Source organism: Lutra lutra, chromosome 16 (genome assembly GCF_902655055.1).
Source record: "Lutra lutra chromosome 16, mLutLut1.2, whole genome shotgun sequence".
NCBI classification, from domain to species: Eukaryota; Metazoa; Chordata; class Mammalia; order Carnivora; family Mustelidae; genus Lutra; species Lutra lutra.
In genome coordinates, this window is record NC_062293.1 from 2,378,591 (window position 1) to 2,399,993 (window position 21,403).

General features: G+C 62.5%; 1 protein-coding gene across 7 annotated transcripts in view; it reads left to right on the forward strand.

The window, feature by feature from the left end:
• Positions 1 to 17,008, forward strand: part of TBC1D16 (TBC1 domain family member 16) — a 72,450-nt gene extending 55,442 nt beyond the window's left edge. For 3 of the 7 annotated variants that reach the window (XM_047706473.1, XM_047706476.1, XM_047706477.1), the window contains 9 exons: positions 2,313 to 2,474; positions 3,431 to 3,578; positions 4,526 to 4,693; positions 5,178 to 5,326; positions 5,831 to 5,965; positions 6,696 to 6,882; positions 8,557 to 8,736; positions 11,173 to 11,319; positions 12,003 to 17,008. In XM_047706473.1, coding sequence (XP_047562429.1) covers positions 2,313 to 2,474; positions 3,431 to 3,578; positions 4,526 to 4,693; positions 5,178 to 5,326; positions 5,831 to 5,965; positions 6,696 to 6,882; positions 8,557 to 8,736; positions 11,173 to 11,319; positions 12,003 to 12,251 — 1,525 coding nt within the window. In that variant the 3' untranslated portion in view covers positions 12,252 to 17,008. Of the gene's footprint in view, positions 1 to 2,276; positions 2,475 to 3,430; positions 3,579 to 4,525; positions 4,694 to 5,177; positions 5,327 to 5,830; positions 5,966 to 6,695; positions 6,883 to 8,556; positions 8,737 to 11,172; positions 11,320 to 12,002 lie in introns of all 7 variants that reach the window. The other 4 variants (XM_047706471.1, XM_047706475.1, XM_047706472.1 and 1 more) reach the window with 4 other exon arrangements.
• The last annotated feature ends 4,395 nt before the right edge of the window (positions 17,009 to 21,403 follow it).

Here is a 21,403-nt window from a genome sequence, read left to right on the forward strand (position 1 = left end):
TGGTTCCTCTTCATCCTAACCCTTTTGAGTCAGCTGAAACGGTAAAGTCGATGGCGCCCCAGTGGTCAGTCCCCAGCACAGAGTCTTGAATTAATTGATCAATCAATGAATTAATGCAAATAATGTCCCCCTGAGGAGCCCGGGAAAGGGTGTAGCAGCCTTCTGCCTGGAGACAAGCTGGCCCCAGAAGGTGTGTGGCAGACCCTCTCTCTGGGGCCCTTTCCTGGTTTGAAACTGGCCCCTCCCCTCCAGGGAGGCTGTGCTCCTGGCCCCGGCAGTGGAGCGGGGGTCTTTCACACACCTCCCCCTTGCCAGACTGAGTCTCCTTCCTGGCTCTGTTTTCTGGAAAGCCTGGTGGGCCCCTCGGGGTTAGCGGCCGCAGCAGCATGTACGGGAGGGTGGACAGGTTTGGGAGGATGGTGCTGCGTGGTGTGGCGTGGTGGTGGGGAGGCCGGGGAGGGGGCTGGGAAGAACGCCCCTCTTTGGGGGCCTCCCTCCAGCCGGGTTTGGAGGCGAGCCCGGGATGGGCCGGCCAGCCTGGGAAGCATGCGGAGCCCACGATCTCCCAGCCGCTGGGGCCTCATTGTTCAATAAGGAGATTATGAGATGCTGCACGAGTGGCGTGGTGGGGGGCTGTCTTCAGGCCTGCGACTGGCCTTGTTTTGCACACAATGACTGTGTAGTGCAGCCCAGTCAGGGTCCACTCTGGAAGGCAGCAACTGCCTCAGCCTTTTTGGGTCTGAGTTTGCTCCCTGGCCACAGTGGATCAGCTCATCTACCTCCCTACCCACCCAGCTACCTGAATCCGTCCCGTTGGAAAGCCCCAGGGCCCCCACGGAAATGGTAGGATCCGGCTCGGCCCACTTGCTGAGACAGGGAGGAAAGAAGAGTGTCCTACACGGGACCGTTGTTGTTCTAGAAGCAGCAGAGGTTCTAAAAAGCCGGTCTTTATCTTTGAGGAAGTTCCAAGTTATGAGGGATTGTGTGTGAACTGCCAGGAGAGACCGGGTGCCTCCTGGGGGAAGAGGTGCCCTGGGATTTCTTGTCTCCGACACTCTTATGCTCTGGGCGAGAACAGGGAAGCAGGATGAAGCAATCGCTGTGACATCTTTGTAGGATGCTGGGGTTGGGGCCTGGAACTGATGCGCGCTTTGCTCTGCTGGTGTTTCCGTGGGCATTTGCTAGGTATTGCTGGCCAATCTCAAGAGACGGTATTTAACCTATGGTAGGGCTGAACCGTGTAAGAGAATATTTTGCAACTGGGGTTTTGAACAAATTTGTGAACTTTAAATTAAAAAAACAAACAAACAACAAAATAGGGCGTCTGGGTGGCTCGGTTGGTTAAATGTCTGTCTTCGGCTCAAGTCCTGATCCCAGCATCCTGGGATCGAGTCCTGCGTGGGGCTCCCTGCTTGGCGGGGAGTCTGCTTCTCCCTCTGCCCCTCCCCCTGCTAGGGCACGCACTCTCTCTCAAATAAATAAATAAAACAGAATAGGTGGGGTTGTGTTGCTGAACTTGGAACTCAGAGACAATGCATCTGCTGATGAGGAAATGGGCCACAGAGCTGGGTTCAGATCCCAGCTGCTCCACCTGCTGGATGTGTGACCTTGGGCAAGCTGCTTAACCTCTCTGGGCCTCAGTTCCTCTTCTGTACAAGGGTGGGGGGGTCATGACATGACTCATTTCGAAGGATTATTGTGAGGATTATACGTACTAAATGAACATGAGGGCCAGGCCCAGACTAAATGTTTAATAACTGTTCATTATTCGTGTTATGAGCATCAGTAGCCCTCATGTTCTCCTACTGAACCATAAACAGAACCAGAATTTTTTGGGGAAAGTGGGAACTTCACAGGACTTGCATGGAAGGCCCCTGCTGTCTAATGCGGTCACAGGACAGCAGGGTGCCTGGTGCTCTGCTGCCCCGGATCCTGCACAAGGCCCTGGGATTATCCCCACTTTGCACCCGGGGACACGAAGGCTCAAAGAGGCTTGGGGACCTGCCCAGGTCCCATAATGAGGGCTTGTCGGAGTGACCTCGTCTGCCATCAGGGCCGCTTACCGCCTCGGTTGACGTGGGGTGCACCTTGGTTGCAAGCACGCTTTTCCTTCCGCACGGGAACGGGCCTCCTTCATTCCTTGGCTCATGGCGTCTGCAGAGGGCCTGCGACCTGCACGGTGCCTCCGGTCCCCTCTGTGCGTGTGTTCGCGTCTGTGCCCAGGTTGAGTGTCTCCCCACACCCTCCCTGCCCTGTGCCTTTGGCTGCGTGGGCAGGGAACCGTGTGGCCACCCCGCGACCTGCCCCACCAGCTCCCCTTCCAGTGCCGACGCCCAGCTGCGGTTCCCGGACGGCCCCGGCCTCCTGCAGACCCCACGCTGGGACGAGCCGCAGAGGGCCTGCGCCCTGGAGCAGATCTGCGGCGTGTTCCGCGTGGACCTGGGGCAGATGCGCTCCCTCCGCCTCTTCTTCAGGTGAGAGCCTCTGTGGGCCGCTTCCGGGACGGCGGCTGGTGGTGCCGGGGTCCTGGCAGGCAGGGCTTTGGGTCTTCCCAAATGTTGGCCTCCCCGACATCACTAGGCTGGAGGGCAGGGGTACCCCAGGATGCCTGCCCCCAGGAACCGGGTTGGGCCAGCTACCAGACTCTTCCTCCGGCCCTCAGGGTGACGGTGGCCGGCTGTGGCTTGAGAGTCTGGCTTGGAGAAACAGCCGGATGGGCCGCACAGAGAGCAGCTGCGGTCGGCTTCCAGTCACCCACGGACCGGCTCTGCAGTTCAGTCTGTGTGTGCGGGATGTGGCCGTGGCTTTCCGGAGGGAGGCTCCCCTTTCTCATGGGGGGTGAACCAATCGTGTCCTGTCTCGTGGCCGCATCCGTTCTCTTCTGAAAAGCCCAGTGGCCCAGCCACGGAATAGCCCCAGTGGAAGACCTGCTCCAAGCAGGCGTGTCCCTGGAGGGTCCCGTTTATGGAAGGGCAGGCGAGGTTGGGCTGGGTGTGCAGTGAGTTTCCCTGGACGATTCTCCCGGAGTGAGAGGAGTCCAGCCCAGACTGATGGAGGAGGCTCTCTCAGTGCCCATCCCACCTGGGTTCAAAAAATCGGATTCCACAAATGCCATCCCCCCTGGATCTCCCCGAGAGGAGGGAGCATATGGGGGGGTGTCAGATGCAAGGCCTCTCAGGCAGCTGTCCAGGGAGCGAGGACAGGAGTCCCCAGGACAGGGTTATTTTCCTCCTTCAGCCAAGGGGGTGGTGGTGGTGGGTTCTGTGCGGTGCCGTGCTGCCCGCCCCCCGCCGTCAGCGGCCAAACTCCAGGGGCCCTCATGTGTCCTGCCTCTGGGGTCAGTGACAGAGACCTCTGATTATCCTGGGAAATAAAAGCCTGCGTCCGCATATTCATTGCTCTGTTCCCCTCCCCCCGCGCGGCGGCCCAGTGATGAGGCCTGCACCAGTGGCCAGCTGGTGGTCGCCAGCCGGGAGAGCCAGTACAAGGTTTTCCACTTCCACCACGGCGGCCTGGACAAGCTGTCCGACGTGTTTCAGCGCTGGAAGTACTGCTCGGAGACGCACCTCAAGGACCAGGTAGCGGGGTGGGGGAGGCCAAGGGCGCTGCCTGGGGGAGGGGTATGGAGAGGCCCCACCCCCGACTCCACACACCCCCGCCAGACCCACCCCCTGCCCTTCAAGCCCACCGGGGGGTCCAGGGCTCCCCCCACCCACAGAAGCCTCTCTGGGTGGGGGGCGTGACCCTGGGGGCCCCTGGGGGTGGCTGGTCACTGGGGGTGCTGGTAGAGCAGGACGCCGGCTCCTTGTGAAGTCAGTGCTCTGCGCTCGAGAAACCGTGTTTTGACAAGGCTTCCTGCTCAATCTACATACAAATGTGATAAGAACTCTTTAATTATCTGTTTGAGAGACCGTTGGTGCTTATTAGAAAGGGGCCGACTTGGAGCTCCCCTTCCTTCCCACCGAGCCTCCTGCTGGCTCCCCTTATTACTGTAGTGTGGCTTGCTTTCCCCTACATCGAGCAACCTTTGATTTTTGAATTAAATGTCAGCCGCAGTCTTGCCCTGGATTCGTGACTGCCCGTGGAGACAACCTGACAGGCGGGCTCCCTGCTCGGGGAACAGCGGTCCCTTTGTTTGTGGCCAATCACATGTAATTTACTGCAGGCCCTCCCGGCAGAGGGAAGTTGGGCCGTTCGAGGCATTAATTCCGTTTTTTGCGGCCAGCCGGGGGTCGCGGGGAGAGTGGGGGTGGCGGCCAGGGGGGCCGTGGCCTGTCGGCTGGTGGGTGGGTCGGTGGGAGGGGGCTGGAGGAGCCCAGCGACCCGGGAAACCGATGTTAAGATGAGGGTATTTTCATTTTAATTGCGTCTAATTACACTTGCCGTTTAGGGGTTTGTATGTGGGGAGAGCGGTCCCGTCCTTTCTGGGGAGAAAGAGGGGCTTTTCCGGCCTGGGGAGAGCAGGCTGGCTTCGGGCGACCTGCCCCTGCCGGGTGCTTATCTCCCGGAGCTTCTGTCCGGGCCCCAGGTCGCCGACGAAAAGACGTGCATGCAGTTCTCCATCCGCCGCCCCAAACTGCCGTCGTCCGAGACGCACCCCGAGGAGAGCATGTACAAGCGGCTGGACGTGGCGGCCTGGCTGCGGCACCTGAACGAGCTGGGCCAGGTGGAGGAGGGGTACAAACTGCGCAAGGTGAGCGGGGGCGGGGGGGGGGGGGGAGGGTGCGGGAGCGGGGCCGCCTCCTTGGGGCCCGTCCCCTCGGGCAGGGAGGCGCGGTGTGAGCCCGGCCCAGCCGGTAAAGCAGTCCAGGCTCCGTGTGTTGAAAAGGAACCCTCCGGAGCGGGTTTGGGGTACCCGGTGTCCGGCTGCATAGGACCGCTCGGGGTAAAATGCGGCGCTTCCAAAACCGGGATTAGGCCATGACGTGAGAACAACACGTTAATCGGAGTGCCCCACGGGGTGGGCATTGACATTGAAATGAGCCTGGCTGCGTCCTGTATGGGAATGGAGGGCTGCCACTTTTCCTCCAAACATGTGCAAATCACAGCGACCTGAATCAAGGCATCCGTTGTCACCCAGGCCCAGCAAAGCCCCCAAAACACAAATCTCCAGGGATTGGGGGGTGCTTTGAGCCGCGCTGTGTTGGCCCCTCCCCAACTTTCGCTGATTCCTGCAGGCCATTTTCTTCGGCGGTATTGATGTGTCAATCCGGGGGGAGGTCTGGCCTTTCCTGCTGCGGTATTACAACCACGAGTCCACGTCGCAGGAGAGGGAGGCGCTGCGGGCGCAGAAGCGTCGGGAGTACGCTGAGATCCAGCAGAAGAGGTAAGGCCCCCCCGCAACAAGGCCAGCCGCCCCCGGGGGGCGTTAGCCAACCAGGCGATTGGCGTGCAATCCCGCATTGATATTATGTTCCGTGACCCAGACTTTCCCGGGAAGATGGGTCCCAGGCACGGGCTGACAGGCTTGGATAAGAGCCGTCATTATCCCTGGGGCTCGGCCGTGGCTCTCCTGAGCTCCGTGTCAGGGTCTGAGAGCTCGTCCCAGCAGGCTGAGCTCGGCAGTGACGCCCCGCTGAGAACACCAGCGGCAGGGCTGATGGGGGGTGCCCCCACCAGCCAATGGCTGAGGTCTCTCCCAGCCTGGCTGAGCCCGGGTAGGCAGGCGGTGGCCAGCTTCGCTCCCCGGCAGTGCCCCCCCAAATTAGTGGGGAGCCGCAGGGTTTGCTGGGGCAGCAGCCCAGCCCCCATCAGGAGCAGGGGTGGGCGGGGCGGGCCCTGCCCAGAGCATGCATGTGCCGCTCGCTGAGCCCCAGGCCCTCTGCGCCAGGCTCTCCATGACCCCGGAAGAGCACAGAGCCTTCTGGCGCGACGTGCAGTTCACCGTGGACAAGGACGTGGTGCGGACGGATCGGAGCAACCAGTTCTTCCGTGGCGAAGACAACCCGAACGTGGAGAGCATGAGGTACCCCTTCCTGGCCAGCGCGCTTCTCCCAGCCGGGAGGACAGCCCTGCGCCCCCCTCCACCTCCTTACCTGCCACTCTGGGTCACCTCACCCCGCGGGCCCCCTCCGCCGGCCACCTGCGAAGGAACGGGTTAGCAGCAGGCGTGGAGTCCGCCTTCCAGGTCCAGAAGCAGAGGTTCATGAGCTATTTTATTTCGGCAAATCTGTCAACGTTGTGTGGCCAGTCCCTCCCCAGGGGACCCTCAAAGCCTCCCATCCCCTGGGCCTCCACCAGGTCTGGCTTGCTTGGCTCCCACCAGCCCTGGGTGAGCCTCCCTCCGGGCCTCCCAGCGATGAAACCACACAGAGCCCGAGGTGGGCATCTCTGACGTTCTGGGGCCTGGTGAATGACTGCACAACATTAGCAGCCCGTAAAAATGTCCCTGCCAGCCTGCCCTTTGTCACAGGCGGGCAGTGACCATTAAGAAAATCAGACCCACCGTTCCTCTTTCCCCTGCTCTGGAGGTCTGGGCCTGGCAAGCGGCTACCATAGGCCCCTCTGTTTCCCTAGACTCTGAGGACAGTCCCCAGAGCTGCCTCCCTTGCCCTGAGATCAAGGTGAAGGGGGAATTATCCTGGCAGCCTGGGGTCTCCAGCCTGGGCGACAGGCCACCCAGAGGGCAGCAAGGGCGGGCCATGTCAAGACCCCCCGCTCTCGCTGACTGCCTGCTCTCTGCCCTGCGCTCCTAGGAGGATCCTGCTGAACTACGCCGTGTATAATCCAGCCATCGGCTACTTCCAGGGCATGTCAGACCTGGTGGCGCCCATCCTGGCCGAGGTCCTGGACGAATCGGACACCTTCTGGTGCTTTGTGGGTCTGATGCAGAACACGATCTTCGTCAGCAGCCCTCGGGATGAGGACATGGAGAAGCAGCTGGTGAGGCTGGGGGACGCGGGTTACAGCATGCCGGGGTGGGGAGAGCACGCCGCCTCCTGCCCTGGCCGCCAGAGAGCTTGGGGGCTGCGTGTGTCGTGGCCGCTGTGGGTCCACAGGCAGAAAGGCCAGGGTGGGCATTGCCACTGGAGCCTGGGGGCTTAGCCATGGGTCTCTGGGAAGATCCAGCTCCCTGGGAGGAACGCGCGCTCCTCCTCAGTCCCAAGTCACAGGGACATCTGGGCTGCTCCCTGCAGGGGTCCAACACAGGATGCAGGGTCGGGAGGGTCTCCTGAGGGCCCCTGGGCAGTTGCCACGTCCCAACCCAGGCCCTAGGCCTCCCCTGCAGTGCCCGGCCCAATCACCCCTTCCTCACAGCCTCACCTCACAGGAAAGACCCAGCAGCTCTGAGGGTTGGGGAGGTGGGGGGACAGGCAGAGCTGGTAGGGTGGGGCCAGGAGCCCTTACCCGGCACTCCAGCAGCACCTGTGTGTTCCAAACACCTGCTGGGTGCTGGGTGGACGGCACTGGGCTGTGGTCCCAGAGGGAACCCCGGCTGGGAAGCCGACAGAGACAGGAAGTCAGGCAGGTAGATCTGGCAGACTCCACCGCACGTGGGATGTGCCCAGACTTGGCCGAGCACAGGCTGGGGCAGTGATACTGTGTGTCCTGGGCTTTGGGGACCGGCCATGTCAGGGCGATGAGGAAGGAGCTGAGCGGAGCTGGGGTCTGACTGTGAATGGGAGCCGAGCACAGCAGGGGATCGGAGGACCAGGGAGCCAGGATCTGGGAGGCGTGGCTTGGAGGGCCAGGGGACGGCCGTGTGGGCTAGGGGAGGGGCCAGCCACACTTGTGGTCTGGACCCTGGGGTGGGCCGCAGGGTGCTCACACTGGCCAGTCAGAAAGGATCCTCGTGGCTGTCTCCAGGGAGAATGATGGGCTCCTGGTGTGGGAGGGGCCTGAGAGTCGCGGAACCCTGCCCAGGTCCCCCACACACGCCCGACCCCCGGCTGCCCTCTCTGCATCAGGCCCGTGATGACAGGTTATCACGGCACCTGGGGAGGTAATTATGGGGTCAGACTCAATTGGCCCCTGATGGTCACGGGGCGGCACGTGGCCCCGTGACTCATTAGCGGCCAGAGATTGGTCTTCTCCAGGGTTCGGAAGTCAGCAGCCCGAACTGGGCATTGCCATAAGTAGCCTCGATCTTGTCCCTCACCCACAACCCTGGGTGGTGACCTGACATGCCCGAAACAAGTGCCCTCAGGTTCAGAAATGCCCCCTCCCTGCTGGAAGTCAGCTCTGGAGAATGGTGGATCTTGGCGATGGGAAGGTGGTTGGGGGTTTCCATGCGTGATCTGCTCGCCTTCCTGGGAGGAGGGGAAGGCAGAAACAGCCCTGTGGGGTGTCTGAGGCCTGGGGAGCCTGCCCGTCCGCGGCGGGGCAGCACGCTCCCCAGGAAGCCGATCCCGCCGAAATCAGGGATCAACGAGCCAAGACGGGGTGGGGAGTTGGGTTCCCACAGCAGAATAATGTTCGGCAGGTGCAGACGCAGCCAAGGGAGGCCCAGGGCCAGGGGTGGGGGCTTCTCGGGCTGGGGGCCCGTGGGAGGGCCTCGGGAGGAGGGGGCATCTTGGGCAGAGCCTGGGGGCTCAGCGGTGCTGGTCTTGTCCCCAGCTCTACCTTCGGGAGCTGCTGCGGCTGACGCACGTGCGCTTCTATCAGCACCTGGTGTCGCTGGGGGAGGACGGCCTGCAGATGCTGTTCTGCCACCGCTGGCTGCTGCTGTGCTTCAAGCGCGAGTTCCCCGAGGCCGAGGCGCTGCGGATCTGGGAGGCCTGCTGGGCCCACTACCAGGTGAGGCAGGCCGGGGCTCTGGGTCCTGGTCTCTGGCCACACCCTGCAAGGAGGGCAGCTTCTGGGTAGCTGTGCCCTGGTTCTGGGGTTCCCGAGCAACCCCAGCCTGCAGAGACCACACACCAGCACTGCACCGGCCCACTGCCTTCTAGTCCCACCCCTTGTCCCCTGTCCCTTGGGGCTGGTTTCAGGCCTACCGCTCACCTACCAAGTAACTGAAACGGATGCGAATTGCCCGCTGACTGTGCTCATTACCGCGTCCTGCGGCTGAGCTCCCTGCTGCCACAACCAATCAGTGCGGAAGACATCTGTGAGGGCCAGCAGGCCCCCTGCAGCCCGGGCCGCCAGGCCCTCCGTCCCCCCCCCCCCCCCCCGCACGCCTGGAACTGCTCAGGGAAAGAGCCTGAGACCCTGCGTCCCCATCAGCTCCTCTGGAGCGCCCAGGACCCACCATCCTTCCCCAGATTTCAGCCGCAAAGCCCCCGAGAGCAGCATGCGGCCCTGTCACGTGACTTTAACACCCAAATGAGCAACGAGCTGGCTGTTCAAAGATGGGCAAGTCTCTCTGGGTCCATCAGCCTTTAAAGAAAGAAAAAAACTGTACCGACGCATCTGGGAGATGGCCAGGATCCTTTCTGCAAGGGCCAGCTCTGTCCTTGCTGTGGAAGCCAGGAGCTTCCGTTAGAGAAGCCTCGCGGGCAGATGGGAAGCCCGGCCAGCCGCAGACTCGTGAGCCGGCCCACTCCGCTCTCACGGGCGTCGCTGGAGGACCGTCTCTGAGAGCAGCGGGTCCCAGCCGTGCTGGTGCCCCAAGCCGTCTCCGACCCCTCCCACGCTCCCTGCGCCCCCCGCTGCCCCGCACCCCGCCTGAATGAGGGAGCCGGGCGCATTCATCGGGGGAAGCACAGCACGGATGGGCCCAAACGCTGGGCCACGTGTGGTTTTTTTGCATCGCGTCTGCTTTGCAAGGCTCCACCGACGTTCCTCCAGCAGCAGGGGACACCCTGTTTAGGCTCCCGTCACAGGTGGACTCTGGGCGCCACCCAGCCGCTGGAGCCACTTGGCCTGGCGCTTTCCATCCCTGTGCTCATCTCCATCCTAAGTGTCGTGGAATCCAGCGGAAACCGCCGGAGAGGCCCCTCTGGGCGTCTCTAGCGGCCACCGTTCTGTGTGAAGTTCACCGATCAATTGATGTCTCTCAGACCCTGGACCGTGTTGACCCCACACCTTGATGACATTGTGGTGCAGGGGTGCGGGGGGAGGTGGTTGAATGCTGGGAGTGGGAATAGGTTACTTCCTCAGGAGTACGCGCCCTGGGCCGGTGGCGGGCTCTTCTGAAGTGAGCCCTGAGTCTGTGGGGGCTGGACTGCCCCGGGCCTGTCCTGGGAATGGAGTTAGTCCCGTCCTGCTGCCCAGCCCTGTGTGGGACACGCCTCACCCCTTCCTCCCCACGTTTGTCTCTCCGAGGAGCAGCACACAACCCCCTTCCCGGAATCCCGCTGTCTCCTGCCGTGGCCCAGTGGAGGAGCCAAAGCAGGAACAAATCCATTCCGGATTAGTTCAAAGGAAGGGGCCGGGCAGCCTGGGGGTCTGTCTGTCCCTGGCAGGCAGGGTGTGGGGCGTCTGCTGACTCCAACCTCTGCCAGAATTGTGGGCTCCGCCCGGCCGGCCTCTCTGTTCCGTCCCGCTGGCCGTCTGGCTGGCCGGTTGACATTGGGAGACTAAACACGGGCTTCCTGGTGCTCCTTACTCTTCCTCTGCCCTCGGGGCCCGCATGAGTCAGAGGCAGCGCCCCCTCCCAGCATCCGGGCGGGGGAGCTCACAGGAAGTGCCCCGTCAAGTGTGCCTGGCGTTGCTGGGCCCTGGGGTGAGGTGGTCTCCAGGAAGGGTGGCAGGGTCCTCTGTGGGGTCCGTGAGTTGACAGTGAAAGACAGCAGGATCGTCGGGACGCTCCGTGGGGGCCCTCCGGGGTGTCTCGCTCCTCTCCGTTAGGGTCGTCTCCATTTCTTAGCAACAAACCTAGGGGTCATCTCTGGGGCAAGAGTTGGGATGTTCAGCCAGGAGGGAGGAAGGCGCTGAGCGGAGGGTGGCTGCTAGAACGTTCTTCCTCGCTGGCGCGTCCACAGCCCGCTGGCCGCATTCTGACCCAGCGCGGACGGTCACGAGCTCTTCTCGGCCTTTTGTGAATAGGCTTCTTGGCGGTGAGCCAGGGCCTTCCGAGGAAGCTCTCGCCTGGCCCCGTGAGGGAGTGTCCCCGGGGGGACCCCAGCGGCAGGGGCAGCTCGAGCGGCCGCCCCTTTGCATGTCACAGGAGCCTGTGGTGTAGTATTGACCTTGGCCGGAGCGCAGGTGGGGAGACAGGGAACGGGGCTCGGCCTGGAGGGCTCACCCCACAGCTCTGCCCTCAGCCGCCACCTGCGCCCTTCTCCCCCTCAGACCGATTACTTCCACCTTTTCATCTGCGTGGCCATCGTGGCCATCTACGGGGATGACGTCATTGAGCAGCAGCTGGCCGCCGACCAGATGCTCCTGCACTTCGGAAACCTGGCCATGCACATGAACGGGGAGCTGGTTCTCCGGAAGGTGAGTGCCCGCCCCTCCCTCACGCGGCCCCACCCACCCGGCTCGCAGAGCCCCGCCCCTGGCCTCAGAGCCCCGCGCACACGCCTAGCCCCCAGTATGGGGGCGGGGCTTGAGCGCAGGCCCCGCCCCGTGCGGGCCGGGTCTGGGGAGCTCCCGCGCAGGGCTGGTGCGCATCCAGGCGGGGACACCAGAGTCCTCCGCGGCGTGGAGGGAACACGTTGTCCGGCTTGACAGACCCTCCCGCCCTTGGGCACCACCCTCCGCCCAGAGCCGGCGGCTTGAGAAGGCCGCGTTGGGGGAGGGCGGCCACATGTCCCCCGTGGAGGGGCCGGGATGCTGCTGACCACTCCCCACTTCCCGGTCTCCACCCGCGATGCCCCAGGTGGGAGCCCTGTCGCGGTCTTCGGGGGCTGCAGGAGCGACACAGAGGCCAGCGGTCGCGAGTGTAGGAAGTGGGCACAGCGCTGTCCACGGCCGCGCGAGCGGACCAGGCGGAAGACGAAAGGCGACGCCACGGGGCCGCCGGAGCGCTGGGGCGTCCCAGCCAGGGGCTGAGTAGGAGGGGGCAGACGGAAGGGCAGGGACGGCCCCTGAGACGGGCCCCTGGGCCGCCGAGCCCACCCTCCCGAGGAAGGCGTTGGGGAGCCTGCCCCACCCTCCCCCACCCTGTCCTCTCTTGGCAGGCCCGGAGCCTGCTGTACCAGTTCCGCCTCCTGCCGCGCGTCCCCTGCAGCCTGCATGACCTGTGTAAGCTGTGCGGGACCGGCATGTGGGACAGCGGCTACATGCCCGCCGTGGAGTGCACGGGCCACCACCCGGGCTCGGAGAGCTGTCCCTATGGGGGCACCGTGGAGACGCCCTCGCCCAAGCCCCCCAGAGAAGGCAAGAAGGGCCGGAAGACGCCTCGGGAAGGCTTCAGTTTCCGCAGATAGGCGGGGCTCCCTGCGCTGGCCGAAGGTGGAGGGACCCCCAGAGGGCCTGGGCACCGGGGAGGGGTCGGGGAGGGGTGTGGAGGGGCCAGGGGAGGGTGGAAAGGAAAGGGGAAAGACTTGGGGCAACGGGAAGGGAACCTTTTTGTATTAACGACATAAGGCCGGAGAAAAGTCACCTCCCAGAAGAGCAGGGCCAGAATGTACGGTCCTTCTGCCTGGAGAGGTGGGCTGGCTGGCTTCTCGGGGCGCCTGCCTTTGGCGGGTCTCAGCGTGCCTCAGGGACTCCTCCAGCTCCGTCGGTACTGGGCGGCGCAGCCAGGTGGTGTGAAAGGAGCCGAGGGCCTGCTCACCCAGCAGCACAGGAAGGCAGAGCCGAAGAAGGTCTCGTCCAGCCCAGGGACATCTTTGTGAGCTGAACGCGCCCCCTCATCAGGACCCATTTCCTGAGCAGGCCAGTCTCAGCTTCGCACAGCTTCAAAGCTAATACGAAGATGTCTGGAAAAAGAAAAAAAGAAGAAACCCGGTGATTTCAGAATAGACAAGTGTAGGAGCAGCCTGAGGGTCTGAGAAGCTGGGGGCTCTTCTGTGTCTGTTTACACATTTTATCCTCCTGGGATGTGAGGCAATCTGCCTGCCACTGAGCCCGAGACGTGGGCTGTTGGGGGTGGTTGGGCCCTCTCCCACGCTGGGGGCGCGGGTTCTCCATGAGGGTCTCAGACGTCAAGATCAGCCTCACCAAACACGGCCGCCAGCTGGGGGCCGCATGGGTTGGGCCCTGGGCGTGCAGGCGAAATCCCCACCCTCTGGGGGAGGCTGAGCGCCCGGGACGAGGCATCGGAGAGGCCTGGAAGGACCTTTGCTTCCCTGCAGGGCCTGCTCGGTGTGACCGTGGGCCTTCGCAGGTGGCCAGGCACAGCGGCGGCGCCGTCATGTAGCCGGCACTCAGGACACCGCTCCCACCTCCGGAAGATTTCTGTCGGTTGCTCCTTCTGGGAGTTAGTGACAATGGACAGAGGAAGGCGTGGGAGCCCCCAGCCGGCTGGAAAGCATCCAGCTGTCTGCCCAGAAAGCGGTTCTTGAGCTGGTGGGCTCACGGAGGCTTGAATCCTTCTCGAATTCTCCTGCACGCCCGGGAAGTGCTGAGAGTCCTGGTGGAGACAGCGCCCTACAGAGGCTTCTTTCCACTCTTCTCCCCGGAGAGCCAGCCACGCTGCTGGTGCCATGTTGAAAAGATGTTTTCCGACGGGAGAGAGGAAGTTACCCGCCACCTTCTTTGAAGCTTGTCTGTTTCCATGAGCTCAAGTCCTCCAGCATCTCCGAGTTGCCAGAGCCTTCTGGGGAGAGCCCCCTGGAGCCCCCTCAGTCCCCGGGTCCTGGGGGGCTGGCCGTTTCAGCCCTGCAGCAGGGTCCAGGCCGGGTGGGGTGGACTTCTTACGTGCTCTACATCTGGGAAAGGGGGTTGGATGCCTTTCTGTGCCGGCCCCCAGTCTGCTGTGGAAAAGATGCTGTATCGATGCTGCGCTAGAAACCATCTCGCCGTGAGGAGGAGTATCAGTTAGCCACCCTGCAGCCGTGCTGCGTAGCGAAGAGCCCCCAGACCCATCTCCCACCCATGCAGGGTCAGGGGTTTAGACCGGCCACCTCTGGTCTTGGCTGGCCGTGTGCCCACGGCTGGCTCAGAGGGGCTGCTCATGTGTGTAGAGACCAGACCTGGCACTGTCTCTTGCCTCACCCCGCCCCCGCAAGCTGACCTTGGTCAAGACGAAAGTGCAGAAGCAGAAATGCACAGGTGCCTTCCCAAGCCTCAGGGGAGGCCACCCTCGCTGTCATCCCATTGCTAAAGCAAGTCCCATGTCTGGACTCAGCATGCAGGGCTGGGGAGTGGACCTTCCCTTTAGCAAGAGGAGCTGAATGGTGATGGCAGGGGGCTGGGAAGTCCGAGGGGGAGGAACTGGGCTGTGGGTATGTGTACCATCCCCTCCAGGAGGTTTTGGTCCAAATAGCCTGTTTGGGAACTCTCCTGTCAGGGGGCAGGACTTCCCTTGGAAAGGCAGGAGATGCCAAGGGGGTAAAGGATGCTTCTCAGCTCACACCATCTAGGAGGCAGCAGGCGCGCATTTTACTGAGACACCTTGTGCCTTCAGGCTGCTGTGGATTTGCGGGGGAGGGTGTCCAGGGATCCCTTCCCTTTGGAGGGTCCTGAGTACAAGGCATTCATGCTGAGTTTCTGGGCTCCCACAGCTCCCCAAGACAACATACCAAGTGCCACCCCACCCTCCTCCCGACGCATGCCCCTGTGCTGAGCCAGGCCCCCAGGAGACCTGTGCCTCTAGAACAGCCAAAACCTCAGGAACCGAAGCCCTGGGGGTGTGGCGCTTTGAGGAAAGGCTGCTCTGGAGGGCTGGGGAAGGCCGGCCTTGCAGGCTCCCTTCATCTGGGTGCGTTTAGAGGAAGCCAGCCAAAAACCCTGCGGCCCCGGGATTCTTCCCAGCCAGCAGAAGGCATTAGGGTGATAATTCCATCATTAGACTTCTAGCCTTCCCACCTCCCAAACGTGCAAATATGGGATACACAGCCCGGCACGGCCACTGTCGGTGATGCTGCTAATTTAACCCATTTTTTAATGACACTTAATGTTATTGGCTGGTGTGCGTGCGCGCGCATACTTAATTTCCCTCCCGCTAGTGTCTGTGCTGACGTTCCAGGATGTTGCCGGGGCCCCTGGGAAGAGAGGGAGCCTTTGATACGCTCCTGCTGGTGTAGATGGGGCTGCATGGCAGGGGCATGGCAGGGGCTCGCCGGCCCAGGGAGGGTTCCTGTTCCCAGAGAGGAAGGGACGGCAGGAGGGTGCTGGGAGGGTGGGGGACACGCAGGCTGGCAGGGTTGCATGTTGTTAGGTGCAGAGAACAGTGTTCGTATTCCAGAAGGCTCCAACTCAAGTCCCAGCCAGGAAGATTTGGAACCCACAAGTTGTGGGATTTCGTGTCCCTGAGCCCATCAGTGGGGAGTGGATGGGGTTGGGAGGGGCCCCTCTGCCCAGAGGACGGTCTGCGGTCCGGAAGGGGTGGCCCAGCTCCCTGGGGGCCTCCGTCTGTGTGCCTTGAGTAGGCGTGTTGTTCTGATTGGCTGCGTGTCCGGCAGCACGGAGGTTTTCAAATCCCAGACCTGAAGCACGTGTCCTTTGAGTTATTTCATAAGAGCCTAACCCGAAGCCCCATCCAGGGAGGGCAGCCGGACAGGACAAAGCTTCTGGTCCTAAGGCGGTGGCTTCTCCCAGGCTAGGTGACGGGGGCTGGCAGAGGTCAGCCGCACTGATCTTTGACAGGTGGGCTTCCAGAAATGGGGCAAAGACTGGGGGCCATCGTGGTGGGGGGTGATGCTCTGTGGCTTCCCCCTTGGTTTTGGGGAGGTCTCTCCAAGCTCTCGTGGCCATTCCTTGTTTGGTAGACATGACCTGGAGCGTGGCAGGCTCAGGATGAAGGGCATGTGCTCACAGCAGAGCCCCGCAGAAGCCTCAGTCATCTGTCTGGCCTCCCCTCCCCCGCAGGGAGGCTGGCAGGTGTCAGGGACACCAGGGTTCACGCGGCAAAGAGAAGGAAGCCTTTCCAGTTTGCCCAGCAGAGGCCCCTGGTGGCCACCCTGTAGGGAGGAAGGAAGAGGCATTCCCCCAGGAAGACCCACACATGTGCAGGGGTGTGGACTGGGCCAGAGGAGGTGGCCTGAGGCCAAGGGAGGGACGGGAAGGTCCGGCCTGAGGCTGCGCATGCCACATCCCCAGACACTCTAGGGAACCAGACCCAGGATCCCCTGAGGCCGGTGTTTCTAAGCCACACCGCAAGGCTGTCCCTTGGAGTGAAAACATTCTGTCCCTGGATGTTCCTGGCTCAAAGGGAACAGCCCCAAAATAAACAGCTCATGTCCTCCCAAGTTGTGAAGGCTGAGGCCTGGGCTCCCTCTAGGGGGTGAGTGGGGTCGAGCCTCAGTTTCCCCATCTATAAAATGAGAAGGTTGACACCCGCCACTCAGGGAAGAGACCACTGATCTTGGCCTTCAGCAGCCTTGCCCGAGAGCCCGCAACGTGCCCCCTGGCTCCAGAGCTCTCCCTGCTTTGGGAGTCAGCAAACCCATTCCCTCTCACGCCCACCTTGCTGCGTACCCGGCCGACGGGAAATCTCTCTGTGCCTCTTCTGTAACATTCACCCCACATCCTCCACTCCTGCCACCAAGAAAAGTCAACCATGAACCATAACCTCAACACCCCTGCAAGGCGTCTGCGTAGGCGTGCAAGGCTCTTCCGCGGGAATGTGGTCCATGCAGGCAAGGTCTTACCCTTCCACAGAAACCCCCCGAGCGGGGACTCTGGCCTCCTGGGTCAGTACTGTTGGACCCCGGGGGGGCCTCCCTCGGCCTCCAGGGAGCAGGGCAGGGGTGCACGCGGCCTGCGGGCATCTGGCCCTTTAAATATGTGGCATTGAATTTCGAGGTGGGACAGGCACCTTCAGAGCCCAGGGCCCTCCTCTCTCCAGCGGCTCTGCTCGGAGGGCAGGGCTCTGCCTTGATCATGTCCACTTTGATCGACAGATTACTCTTGTTCATGGCAAGCAATTCTTTGTGTTTTGTTTTGTTTCGTTTGTGAATACAATCACCTGTCCGTTGGGCCCCACCCCCAGCCCAGGACTGGTCACCACCACCCCAGCCGTGCTTCCGCCTCCTGTGGATTCCCCTGAAAAGTAAATAAATCACACTGACAACAGACAGACACTGTCCGGCGCCTCCGGAAGGCCCCTGGGGTCTGTCCGGCCCCCGTGTGGCAGTTTCCAGTGCTGGGCACAGAGGGCCCCCAAGAAGAGCCCCCAGATGCCTGGGGATTCGTGATGGGGAAGGGGAAGGGGCCAATGACCGGGGGTGTGCAGGAGGGAGGGCCCGGGCCGGGGCCAGGAGCAAGGGAGGCTCCTGTCTCTGCCTCAGAGGGGTCGGTGGGGGAGTTCAGGAAAGGCTGGGGAAGGCCTGGGAACCCCCGGCAAGTGGGGGCCCCGCGCCCGGCACGGCGCCTTGAAGCACACAGTGTTTTATTGAGCCTCGACTGCCAGGGTTCCGATTTCAGGAAAAGCTGGAGTCTTGCATTTGGGAACTTTTTTAAGGAGGCAAATAAGGTGAATTTGACCTTGTTGCAGGGCGTGGAGGGGATGGAGTTGAGAAGCTGTGTCCGCTCCCTTCACCTCACGAGCCCACCGAGCGCCCCTGCGAGGCCAGGCCCTGGGGGACTGCAGGAGGCTGGGCAGGGGAGGCTGGGGTGGTTCCGGGTTCTCCGGGAGCAAGGGGGTGGCGTGACGAGCTCCTAGCCTCCATGGCAGCACCTTTGGATTGAAGCTGGCTCTCCACCGTTCTGCGCCGCACGGGGCGGAGGGTAGTGCCAAGCTCTCCTGGATGTCTACACCAAGGGCTGGCTCCTGTCTGCGGGGCCCGCCTCGCCACCCCGTCTACACGCTGCATGCCTGGGTGCCCCTGCCTGAGGCCGGCTGGGCAAGTGCCTTCTGGGCGGGGTGGGGCGTGGAGCGGGGGGCCGGGCAGCAGGAGACACGGTGCGTGAGCGAGGCTGGTGGTGCCCTTTAGGGAAACCTTGGTCCTTCTGGGGATGGGTGTGCTGCTGCCCCGTCATGCTGGAAAGCCAGCCCCAGCCATAACCTGGAGTCTGAAGCAGGCAGACACAGGGCCTGGAAGCCAGGAGCGGGAGCAGCACATCCTCCAGAAGGGATGGTCCAGACCCCACAGCTCAGCCCCGCAGAGGGGACCGGCCCCGGCCCCACCCAGAAGGGCCTTTCAAACCTGTTGGCCGGCTGGCTCCCTGGGTCTGGTCCAACCAGGATGTACCAGCAGGATGCTTGTCTTTGCTGTGCTCTGCCCTTTGCTGAATAACCTAGTTCACGGCCACGGGGACAGCCAAGGGGACATGCTGCCCGATGAGCCAGGCTCTTCAGGGGCGGCCCTGGAAAGGCCCAGCCCTCTGCTTTCCTGCAGTCCCGAGGACCCGGCCCGGTAGCAGCTTCTCCTGTGGTATAGACAGCCGTCTGCACCGCACAGTGTTCCTACTCCTGCTAGTGACGGAGGGGATGTTCCTGGGGGTCTCGTCCCCCTCAAGGCGAGTGGCCTTCCTGTAGGGAGGCCTGGGGCCATTGCACTTGGGATCTGCCCCAGGGGCTTAAGCGAGGATAGCAGGTGGCTGGGCTTTCTGGGACAGGAAGACATTGGCCCTGTAACCCTCCAGGGAGGAAGGGTTGGCCACTCAGATGCCGACATCTTCGGGGCCCCTGGGGCAAACTGGAAGCACCCTCTGTGCGAGAGGCCTCCCCCCACGCTTCACAGGTGTGACTCTTATCTCCAAGCCCCACGGAGAGAGACATGTCACATCAGGAGCCCCACTGACCTGTCCAGTGTGTCATTCCCGGTGTCTGTCTTTCCCCTGCCCCCACACCTGAGGACGGTGCAGTGGGCAGGGATGGGGGTGCTCGTGCCAAATAGGTCGGGGTCTTCCTGCTCCTGGCCGTTTGTGGCCATGGAGCCACCCTGTGTCCAAGCCCGAGAAAGCCCTGTGCCATCTGGCTCTGTCCTCTGTCTGAGTCACCAAGGCGGGCATCCTGTCCTGGGGTGGGGACGCTTCCAGGCCAGTGGCCCCTCCATACACGGAGCAGGCTCCTCCCCTCCTCTCCCAGGGTCGACCTGCCTCCCTCGCCTCTGGGAGCACCGGCCCTCAGGATGGACCCCCACCCCCATGCTGGCTGCAGGCCCTTCCCACTTCTCAGCAAAAATCTCCCGGAGATGACGGGGTCACCAGGCTTGCCAGGAAAAGTGCAGCGAGAACAGAGGACAGTCGTCCCCACGCATCATCGACCACACAAGCGACACGGCTACTGAAGAACATGTCTGAGCCGTGCCTGTGGACACGCGTCCATCTGGGGCTGCAGGGGGGAGCCGTCCCACCCGGTCACTCCATGCCCTCTGCAGACGGGGAGACACCTGCCCGTGGGCACGTGGACCCCACTGAGCTTCGGCCCCGGGATACCCCAGAAGCCATTCCTCGTGCACTCCCCACCCCCACTCTCCCCTCCCTGCATCACAGGAGAGAGCCCAGACCTCCAGGCTCCTGGGGCGTCCACTGTAATTTAGACAAAGTGGCTTGGAGAGAGGCCGCCCGGTCTCTGTCTATGATAATCCGTCTGCCTGGACAGGTCAGAAGCCCCCCAGCTCTTCCATCAGCAATGTGACCCTGAACAAAAGAGGACACTTTTTATTTTATTTTATTTGGAGAGAATGCCTTAGTGATTTTCTAAGTCGATGTTCAGGTGCCAAAGTCAGGAATCAGGGTGCCGCGCAGGGGTGCGGGGCCGCGGACTGGGTTCAGCAGCCCTTGGGGTGCAAACCCTCTCCAGCCAGGAGAGACACGTGCAGGGCGACAGGATGGGAAGCCTCCGCCTTGCCCCCGATGCGAGGTCTGAAGTTGATTGATTCCCGGCCGTGACGGCGCACGATAGAAGAAGATGTGGCCACGAGTTGGTGACGAGTGAACGCAATGGTCCGGCAGTTTTAAAATCTAATGGTAGAGTACGGCGATGGGCGAGTGCCGGGGAGACCTCGCGCGGTGGGAGGTCCGAGCTCTGGATTGGGCTCACTGGACGACTGAGGTCAGTGTCTGGACACCAGCTTTGGGAAGACAGGTGGACGATTCTGACGGTTACTCCCGAGTGGCTGACCCCTCTGCTCTGCCTTCGGGAACTGTGTGGACTCCTGGTGCGCAACTCAGTGTTGGTGGGAAAGCCTGTCCCCGCACTGGACTCCTCACCTCACGAGATGCACAAGTCAGGACGGGGTGGTGGGGGGAACAGGCTGGAGCCAGCTTTCGGATACACGGTCCCAGTGTCCTCCAAAAGAAAACCCAAATGTCCTTGACAGACAACTAGCTGAGACCAGAAGCCAACCAGCAGCAAAGACTGAGGGGCGGGCGGCAGGCCCGGTGACCCTGGTGACATCCCCCTCCGGGGCAGTTTCCAGGTTTCTGCTCCCCCGCACCCATTCTGCCCACCTCTGTCCCCACGGGAAAACTTGAGGAAGAAAGTGACGGTGACCCCCACTGCTTTGGGCAGGTGCCCTCTGGGAGAATGCCATGCGCCCACCCAAAGAGCAGGGTCAGTCCTGTTTCCAGCATGTTCTTCCAGCACGTGCGTCTTCTGGATGTGCTGATAAATCCCCAGGTTCTGTGAAATGACTAATTTAGACGGGAGTTTCCCCCAGTTCTTGGTCTTACTGCTCAACTGGGCGACGTGGCCCCCCGAGCCAGGCAGATACACAGGAGTGAACTTCTAGGTCAGAGGGCCGGCCAGCCTGAAGCAGTGGCGAGGCGGGGTGGGGGTGTCCCAGATGAGGGTATTTCTGGGGGAGGGGACTCTTTGCTCTGCAGCGGGTTGAGACAGAAAAACCATCCCGTCTGCCTTCCGCTCGGGGTGCATTTCCTGGTTGTTGACGGGGACGGGGTTTTCTAGGTGGGTGAGACCGAGAGCCGGACTCAGGCTAGTGCAGGTGGGAAGAGACGCTGCCCCCATGGCGTCGTCTTTGGGTGCCTGTGGTGGGACAGCTCCGCAAGGCGGGGGCTGGGTCCCCTCGCCTCCGGCCTACAGGTTCCCTCTCCCCTTCCCCAGCTTCCCTCACCTCTCCTCTTCGGGAGGGAGTCTGCAGATGAGAGAGTATTGCCAGCAGGACCACTGCCCTCAACGCTCGGGGTCAGACCTCAGCCCCCACGGCCGGCCCAGAGAGTTCCCAGGGTTCCGGAATGGGTGGGAGGCTTGTGGCCTGAAATGCCATTGCTGGTCCCTGCACAGACCCTCCTCCTGTCCCAGGCCTGAAACTGGCCCGGAACGCCGAGGTCAGCCGGAGAGGGGGCTCCTGGCCCCCAGGATCTGGTTAAGGATTAGAAAGGACCCCTCTCCACAAAGACTCCTGCAGACCGTGTGGCTTTGGTACCCCCAGCTGTGGACGGGTGCCTAGGAGATCTCGGAGGACCAGACAGGACTGGAAACCCCCGCCCCATGGGGTGTTTTCCTTTCTAGAAAGCAAGTTCCAGAGCCCTAGCCACCAGGAAGCTCTGAGTGAGATGGCAGGCC